This window comes from Salvelinus fontinalis, chromosome 16, assembly GCF_029448725.1.
Source record: "Salvelinus fontinalis isolate EN_2023a chromosome 16, ASM2944872v1, whole genome shotgun sequence".
NCBI lineage: Eukaryota > Metazoa > Chordata > Actinopteri > Salmoniformes > Salmonidae > Salvelinus > Salvelinus fontinalis.
In genome coordinates, this window is record NC_074680.1 from 3,239,513 (window position 1) to 3,249,433 (window position 9,921).

The 9,921-nt window shown below is 46.9% G+C and overlaps 1 protein-coding gene across 1 annotated transcript in view; it reads left to right on the forward strand.

Annotated features, from left to right (window-relative positions):
• The window catches only part of LOC129813448 (cartilage matrix protein-like), a 37,200-nt gene extending 27,548 nt beyond the window's left edge, over nt 1-9,652 (forward strand). Inside the window, 3 exon segments of the mRNA XM_055865780.1 lie at nt 8,891-9,024; nt 9,181-9,313; nt 9,606-9,652. Of these exon segments, the coding sequence (XP_055721755.1) occupies nt 8,891-9,024; nt 9,181-9,313; nt 9,606-9,652 (314 nt within the window).
• Nucleotides 9,653-9,921: the final 269 nt, after the last annotated feature.

A 9,921-nucleotide genomic window follows, 5' to 3' on the forward strand; every position in this document is an offset into this window, starting at 1 on the left:
TTGGTCCTCCGATCCTTCTCGCCTCTCCTCGTCTGAGGAGGAGGACGACTTAGACTGCCGTTACAGAACCACCCACCAAACTCGGACCAAGCAGCGTAGCTACGGGCAGCAGCGGCAGCAGCAGCAGCAGCAGGACCAGGAGGAATGGACTTGGGAGGATGTGTTGAACGGAAAAGGTTGTTACACAAGGGAGGAGATCCTGGCTGGAAGGGATCGCCTTCCATGGGAACAGGTGGAGGCAGCTAGGAGAGTGGAGGCAGCTGCGAAAGGGAACCGGAGTTATGAAGGTACGCGGCTAGCAAGGAAGCCCGAGAAGAAACACCAAAAATTTCTTGGGTGGGGGCTAAAGGGTAGTGTGGCGAAGTCAGGTAGGAGACCTGCGCCCACTTCCCATGCTTACCGTGGAGAGCGGGAGTACGGGCAGACACCGTGTTATGCGGAAGAGCGCACGGTGTCTCCTGTACGTGTGTAATGCCCGGTGCGGTACATTCCAGCTCCACGTATCGGCCGGGCTAGAGTGAGCATTGAGCCAGGTGCCATGAAGCCGGCTCAACGTATCTGGCCTCCAGTACGTCTCCTCGGGCCGGTGTACATGGCACCAGCCTTACGCATGGTGTCCCCGGTTCGCCAACACAGCCCAGTGTGGGTTATTCCACCTCCCCGCACTGGGCGGGCTACGGGGAGTATTCAACCAGGTAAGGTTGGGCAGGCTCGGTGCCAAGGGAGCCAAGGGAGCCAGTACGCCTACACGGTCCGGTATATCCGGCGCCACCTTCCCGCCCCAGCCCAGTACCACCAGTGCCTACACCACGCACCAGGCATCCAGTGCGTCTCCAGAGCCCTGTTCCTCCTCCACGCACTCTCCCTGTGGTGTGTGTCTCCAGCCCAGTTCCTCCAGTTCCGGCACCACGCACCAAGCCTCCTGTGCATCTCCAGAGCCCTGTATGCACTGTTCCTTCTCCCCGCACTCGCCCTGAGGTGCGTGCCCTCAGCCCGGTACCACCAGTGCCGGTACCACGCACCAGGCCTATAGTGCTCTTTGAGAATTCAGTGTGCCCTGTTCCTGCTCCCCGCACTAGCCTTAAGGTGCGTGTCCTTAGCCTGGTACCTCATGTTCCGGTACCACGCACCAGGCCTACAGTGCACCTCAGCCGGCCAGAGTCTGCCGTCTGCCCATCGGCGCCTGAGCTGCCCGTCTGTACTGAGCCTTCAAAGCCGCCCGTCTGTCCTGAGCCTTCAAAGCCGCCCGTCTGTCCTGAGCCTTCAAAGCCGCCCGTCTGTCCTGAGCCTTCAAAGCCGCCCGTCTGTCCTGAGCCTTCAAAGCCGCCCGTCTGTCCTGAGCCTTCAGAGCCGTCCGTCTGTCCTGAGCCTTCAGAGCCGTCCGTCAGGCAGGAGCCGCTAGAGTCGTCCGTCAGGCAAGAGCCGCTAAAGCCGTCCGCCAGACAGGAGCCGCTAGAGCCTTCCGCCAGACAGGAGCAGCCAGAGCCGTCCGCCAGTCATGAGCCGTCCGCCAGTCAGGAGCCGACCTCCAGTCATGAGCCGCCCGCCAGTCATAAGCTGCCCTCCAGTCATGAGCTGCCCTCCAGTCATGAGCTGCCCTCCAGTCATGAGCTGCCCTCCAGTTATGAGCTGCCCCTCAGTCCGGAGCTGCCCCTCTGTCCGGAGCTGCCCCTCTGTGTTGTGTGTCTAGTTTGTCTGTTTCTGTGTTCAGCCTAATATGGTTCTCAATCAGAGGCAGCTGTCAATCTTTGTCCCTGATTGAGAATCATATATAGGTGGCTTGTTTTGTGTTGGGGATTGTGGGTGGTTGTCTTCTGTCTTGGTGTTCTGCACCAGATAGGACTGTTTTCGGTTTTCACATTTATTGTTTTGTTGTTTGTAGTGTTCACATATTATTTATTAAATTATGTAGAACACTAGCCGCGCTGCGTTTTGGTCCTCTCCTTCATCCCAGGAAGAAAACCATTACAGTTTCAACTTGCTGTTGAACTTCTCTCTTCAAATTGATCATTACATTTACATTTAAGTCATTTAGCAGACGCTCTTATCCAGAGCGACTTACAAGTACATACATTCATACTTTTTTTGTACTGGTCCCCCGTGGGAATCGAACCCACAACCCTGGCATTGCAAGCGCCATGCTCTACCAACTGAGCCACACGGGATCATCACAGTGAGGTGAGTTTTAAAAGTACCATAGGCCTACTATTCTGATGACAAGTGTTTGATGTGATTTTTGATTGTATTTGCATTTATGTCAGAGCAGTAACTACCACCTTGATTCAGTCTTATGCAACACAATTAGAAATTGTGTTTTTTACATTGGATAAAAGAAAGACAGAGCTACAAAATGGTATATCATACACTGCATTTGAGGAAAAATGGGAAAGTAATTCTGCTTTCGAACCTCACAAAAAATGGCCTTTGAATGTTTTGGTGCCTACTGGAGAGCTCTCCTTTGTCTACACCCATTCAGCATTGTTCACACACTCTTAAGCTGTAGCCCCACCCAAACTCTGACCATTTTACTCGCTCTAGCAGAGCTAGTTAGGCTGTTTTCATGTTATCCAGAGCATTGGTGACTAACTGTGGTTCTGCCAGCAATTTAAATAGGTTTTTTTGCAGACGTATACCGACACCTGCCATATTAAACGGGTGTTGAGTGTTCGTAAACTCATCAGTTATTCTGTGCTCTGGCACACTCAGATGAGAGTGCTCTGAAATCGGAATAGATGGCCATAAACTCACCCGAAATGGTGACTTGCACAGTGGAGCTTTTGTTAAGACCGATAGCTAGCTAGCTAAACATTGAACCATAATCCCAACTCATGACGTTACTACCCTGCATGAATCTGAAGGTATCTAACCAACCAGGTTCAATGTTGGCTAGCTAACATTAGCCTATAACTAGCCAAGCAAATGGCTCTGAGATACGAATAATAAGATCATACAAGTAACGTTAGCTTGCGAGCCAGCCAGCTAACGTTAGCTTGAAATGCTTTAACTTGAAATGAAACCACTTTCTGTCAAAATTAGAAACGTGTAATATCGGAAAATGTAACTAGCTAGACTATCTTACCCATATACATCATAGATGGACGCGTCTCCTGTCACGGATGCCATAGTTGCCCTTAGTTTGAAGATGTTCTCTAATCCAGAGACAGGTGTTTCCTTAGCTATCATAATCGAATTCCACTGATTTCAAAACTCAGTCCTCCAGCAAGTGGAGATCAACACATATGCAGTTTTACTACGCCATATATATTTTTTTAAAGCAGCGTTAGACAGGATTGCCTACACATACTGACCAGCTCAAATAGACAGAAGCGTGCTATATGGCAGACCAATCCAAACTCATCTCTCGGCATGTCCAGCCCTCTCGTTATCTCAGCCAATCATGGCTAGTGGGAAGGTTGCTGACTTTCTTCTGTGGCTAAACCAACCTGGCTCATAATTTAACAATTGTATTCGTATTTACAGATGGCATACACGTTTGTTATTAAGGCACATGTTCGAGATGGCATTTCTGCCAAAAAATGCATTTTCATAAAAAAATTTAGTTTACGTTCAAACGGCTCTCCTGTGAAGCAGTGATCCCTGACATACGCCTAGTTTCCTGAAACGGGTTACAGTTTAAAGAGACAATAGAGCCCTGAGTACCAGGCCATTAGGTCCTGATGGTGGTTAGAAAATTAGGTACCAACAAAGCATGTCCAGAGTGCATAAAAGGAGATTACTGTGATTATATGGTAATATGGATGGTCACTGCAAATTCACTACTCCCACCACAGTCATTAATCTCTTAGTGTTTAACAAGCTTTCTCTGACCTTAACCTTGTTCTAAACACCACCAAAACAGCGTGTTTTGTCATGTGTCATGTGCTTTGGTAAAATTAATGCCCCTCTCCCCACCGGTGTGATTACCACCTCTGAGGGTTTAGGGCTTGAGGTAGTCACCTCATACAAGTACTTGGGAGTATGGCTAGACGGTACACTCTCCGTCTCTCAGCACATATCCAAGCTGAGGCTAAGGTTAAATCTAGACTTAGTTTCCTCTATCGTAATCTCTCCTCTTTCACCACAGCTGCCAAACTAATCTTGATTCAGATGACCATCCTACCCGTGCTAGATTACGCAGTTGTGATATATAGATCGGCAGGTAAGGGTGCTCTCGTGCGGCTAGATGTTCTTTACTATTCGGCCATCAGATTTGCCACCAATTCTCCTTACAGGACACATCACTGCACTCTATAGTCCTCTGTAAACTGGCCATCTCTGTATAGCCTATGCAAGATCCACAGGTTGATGCATATCTATAAAACCCTCTTTGGCCTCAATCCCCCCTATCTGAGATACCTATTGCATTCCTCATCCTCCACATACAACACCCATTCTGCCAGTCACATTCTGTTAAAGGTCCCCAAAGCAAACACATCCCTGGGTTGCTCTTCTTTTCAGATCGCTGCAGCTAGCGACTGGAACGAGCTGCAAAAAACACTCAAACTGGACAGTTTCATCTCAATCTCTTCATTCAAAGCCTCAATTATGTACACTTTTACTGACACTTGTGGCTGCTTCGCGTGATGTATTGTTGTCTCTACCTTTTTGCCCTTTGTGCTGTTGTCGGTGCCCAACAATGTTTGGACCATATTTGTGTCTTAGGTCTTTCTTTATGTAGTGTTGTGGTTTCTCTTTTGTCATGGTGTGTGTTTTGTTCATTTTTTTTTTTTGCAGCCTGTACCGGTGGTCCTCCTAATCTTCAACAGAAAAGGAGGAGTAGTGATGGAACCAAGGCGCAGCGGGTTGTGAACACATAATTTATTAAAGAAAACACGAAAACACGAACTTGACTAAAACTAACAAAACAACAAACGGTGTAGACAGACCTGGACTACGAACTCACATAAACACGAAGAACGCACGAACAGGGAAAATAGCCTACACATAAATGATGATGAACAAACAAACCGAACAGTCCCGTATGGTGCGACAAACACTGACACAGGAGACAACCACCCACAACGAACACTGTGAAACAACCTACCTAAATATGACTCTCAATTAGAGGAACGCCAAACACCTGCCTCTAATTGAGAGCCATACCAGGCAACCCTTAAACCAACATAGAAACAGAAAACATAGAATGCCCACCCAAACTCACGTCTTGACCAACTAACACATACAACAAACTAACAGAAATAGGTCAGGAACGTGACACAGCCCCCGTCCCCGCAGGAGTTATTTTGCCTCTTGGTAGGCCATCATTGTAAATAAGAATTTGTTCTTAACTGTCTTGTTTAGTTAAATAAAGGATTTAAAAAATATATATGGAGTAAAAACACACACACAAAAAAGCGTGACCTCTTGTTCTCTTTTGGGCTGTGAACTTTCAACAGACGATGCCAATCTCAAAGGACTTGCAGTACTTTGTCAATGGACAAGACAATGTACAGCCACAGTGGTAAGTAAGGTACAATCTGATGGGGGGGAAATTGTTTCTGGGAGCCAGTGGGGAGCTTGGACCACTGGTGTTTGTTGCTTGGTAAGAAACAGGTGCAGTACAGGTTGCGACGTGGAACGAGCAGTACCAGAAGCTCCCCACCAGCGACCAGAATGACCTCATTATTGTGTGGATGCTCTACAAAAGGTAGGCTACATACTGGATAGTCTTGTGAACTAAGAATAATGTTTAGGGGGTTGGTAAAACACAAGATGCATCAGGATCCCGGTGCCAATGCTATATAAAATGCAACATGCAACAATTTCAAAGATTTTACTGAGTTCCAGTTCATACAAGGAAATCAGTCAACTGAAATGAATTCATTAGGCCCTAATTCTACCGATTTAACATGACTGGGAATATAGATATGCGTCTCTTAGTCACAGATACGTTTGAAAAAAGGTAGGGTTGTGGATAACAAAAACAGTCAGTCGTGGCTGAATGGAGACACGGATAATATAGAGCTGGCGGTATTTTTAATTTACCGGCAGAACAGAGAAGCTACGAGGGGTGGGGATGGGGTGGGGATGTGTGTCTCTTTGTGCAATGTCTAATATTAAAGAAGTCTCAAGGTATTGCTCGCGTTAGTTGCCTTGTTCAGGGCTAGAACAACAGAGTTTTACCTTATCAGCTCGATCTAGCAACCTTTCAGTTACTGGCCCAACACTCTAACCACTAGGCTACCTGCTGCCCCTTATGATAATCTGAAGACCAGACTATCTACAAAGAGAGTTCTCATCTATAGTATTCGAAGCCGTCTATTTACCACCACAGACCGATGCTAGCACTAAGACTGCACTCATCCAACTCTACAAGGCCATAAGCAAACAAGAAAATGTTCATCCCGATGCAGCTCTCCTAGTGGCTGGGGACTTTAATGCAGGCAAACTTAAATCCGTTTTACAACATTTTTATTAGCATATCACATGTGCAACCAGAGGGGACAAAAAACTCTAGACCACCTTTACTCCACACACAAAGCTCTCCCCCACCCTCCATTTGGCAAATCTGACCATAATTCTATCCTCCTGATTCCGGCTTACAAGCAAAAACTAAAGCAGGAAGTACCAGTGACACGCTCAATACGGAAGTGGTCAGATGATGCGGATGCTCCGCTACAGGACTGTTTTGCTAGCACAGACTGGAATATGTTCTGGGATTCATCCATTGGCATTGAGGAATATACCACCTCAGTTATCGCCTTCATAAATAAGTGCATCGACGACGTCATTGACCGTACGTACATATCCCAACCAGAAGCCATGGATTACAGGCAAAATCCGCATCGACCTAAAGGCTAGAGCTGCCGCTTTCAAAGAGCGGGACACTAATCTGGACGCTGATAAGAAATCCCGCTATGCCCTCACACGAACCATCAAACAAGCAAAACTTCAATACAGGATTAAGATTTAATTCTAATACGTCAGCTCTGATGCTCATCAGATGTGGCAGAGCTTGAAAACTATTATGGACTATAAAGGGAAACCCAGATGCGAGCTGCCCTGTGACGTGAGCCTACCAGACGAGCTAAATGCCTTTTATGCTCACTGAAGCATGCACGAGAGCGACGGCTGTTCTGGATGACTGTGTGATAACACTCTCGGTAGCCGATGTGAGCAAGACCTTTAAACAGGTCAACATTCACAAAGCCGCGGGCGAGATGGATTACCAGGACGTGTACTCAGAGCATTCGCTGACCAACTGGCAAGCGTCTTCACTGACATTTTCAACCTCTCCCTGACCGAGTCTGTAATACCTACATGTTTCAAGCAGACCATCATAGTCCCTGTGCCCAAGGAAGCAAAGGTAACCTGCTTAAATGACTACCGCTCCGTAGAACTCACGTGGGTAGCCATGAAGTGCTTTGAAAGGCTGGTCATGGCTCACGTCAACAGCATCCTCCTATCCTCCTACACTAGCCCCACTGCAATTCGCATACCGCCCCAACAGATCCACAGATGACGCAATCTCAATCGCACTCCACACTGCCCTTTCCCACCTGGACAAAGGGAACACCTATGTGAGAATGCTGTTCATTGATTACAGCTCAGCATTCAACACCATAGTGCCCACGTAGCTCATCACTAAGCTAAGGACCCTGAGACTAAACATCTCCCTCTGCAACTGGATCCTGGACTTCCTGATGGGCTGTCCCCAGGTGGTAAGGGTAGGCAACAACACATCTCCCACGCTGATCCTCAACATTGGGGTCCCTCAGGGGTGTGTACTTAGTCCCCTCCTGTACTCCCAGTTTACCCACGACTGCGTGGCCAAACGTGACTCCAACACCATCATTAAGTTTGCAGATGACAGAGGAGGTCAGAGTACAGACAGTGTGGCGCCAGGACAACAACCTCTCCCTCAATGTGAGCAAGACTAAGGAGGTGATCGTGGACTACAGGAAAAGGCGGGCCGAACAGGCCCCCATTTAACATCGACGGGGCTGTAGTTGAGCGGGTCGAGAGTTTCAAGTTCCTTGGTGTCAACATCACCAATGAACTTTCATGGTCCAGACACACCAAGACAGTCGTGAAGACGGCACGACAAAACATTTCCCCCTCAGGAGACTGAAAAGATTTGGCATGGGTCCCCAGATCCTCAAGAAGTTCTACAGCTGCACCATCGAGAGAAACTTGACCGGTTGCATCACCGCCTGGTATTGTAACTGCTCAGCAACTGACCATAAGGTGCTACATAGGGTAGTGCATGCGGCCTAGTACATCACTGGGGCCAAGCTTTCTGCCATCCAGGACCTATATAATAGGCGGTGTCAGAGGAAAGCCCATAAAATTGCCAGAGACTCCAGCTACAACTCATAGACTCTGTTACCGTCTAGGACCAAAAGGCTCCTTAACAGCTTCTACCCCCAAGACATAAGACTGCTGAACAATTAATCATATGGCCACCCGGACTATTAATATTGATTTACAAAGATTTGTATTGTTCTAGGACGGGGCAGTCATAGTTGGATCTGTAGATGATAAGTGTCCCTTCATGCATTCTGCTATGCTCCTCACGTCAACATATTTGTCTGAACAGTATGGGCCGGTTTCCAAACAGATATTAAGCCTAGTCTTGGGCTAATAAGCGCTTTTAATGGAGCATGACCTTAGCATTGATTTCAGTTTTAACAAAGTCAGAAAAAGTTGTCATTGCTATTGATTTCTCACACCCATTATGTAGTATAATGGTAACTAGAAAATCACCTTGCCTAATGTTTTGTAGCCCTTTTTTTAAAGCTTTTTCAATTCATGGTTGTTCTCAATGTAAAGAGCGTCATCATTTATGTCTGTAAATGAAATGTGCTCTACAAAGGCAATTTATTCTTATTATTCTGATGACTAATATGGCGCATTGTATTTTTATAATGGCTGTCTTCTGTGTTTTTAGGTAACCAAATCAGGGGGAAAGTGCTCAGGGAAATTCAGCTTGCTCACGTGGCCTGGTCGCCAGATAACAAGATCCTCCTTTTTGGGATGGCCAATGGGGAAATCTATATCTACGCCAATCGGGGAAACTTCATTGTAAGTCTGGTAGCCTTTCAAAAATGTATTAGATAGCAACACCCCCAAAATAATGATCAATAGCCAATTGTTTTAGAGTGTTTAATACATTCCCACTTCTAAAGAGTGGATACCTCTTAACTATAGGAGACTTAGAGAAAGTCAGTTATGTTGCAGATAAAGATGACGGTCAGCTGTCTGTGTAACGTGATTGGAGCCATCAGTGTAGCAGGGATCCACTGGTACGCAAGGTCAGAGGGCTACGTGGAGCCAGACTGCCCTTGCTTGGCCATCTTCAATAACGGACGGTGTTAGGTGATGCACTATGACAAGGATGAAAGTGAGTGAATGGGCAAGAGAGGGAATGGGGTGGGAGAATTGGAAGGCTTGTTGAGATGGCATAATCCTTGACTTTCAAATGTCTGCTGTAATCACTTATTGCCAAATTATGCCAGAGGTCTAAATTGTATGAGCAATAATTTCATGTTTTCAAGTTTGGAGTAATATAGTGATAATGACAATGATGACGATAATCTTTATGAAGGTCGTTGCTCCACGGCTAATATCCCTTCCTTGCAGCCCTTTCTCCTGTCCCTCTCCAGGCCCAGTGTTCATAGACACGCTGATGAACATGGCCAGTATGCAATAGAACCAGTATGGCAGCGTGCTTGTAGTGGGAGGCTACCTGAGGGTCATGGGTAAGGAAGTCAACGTGATGCAGTTCTACACCCCATTTGGAGAGGAGAGAGAGCCCGGCGATTCTAAGGTCAATACTGTGTACTTTGTACAGGCTGAATCCTCATTGGATATCTACACTCAATGGCCAGTTTAGTAGGTACGCCCCCTTTGCCTCCAGAACAGCCTGAATTCTTCAGGGCATGGAAACATTGCTCAATTGGTATCAAGGGACCTATCGTG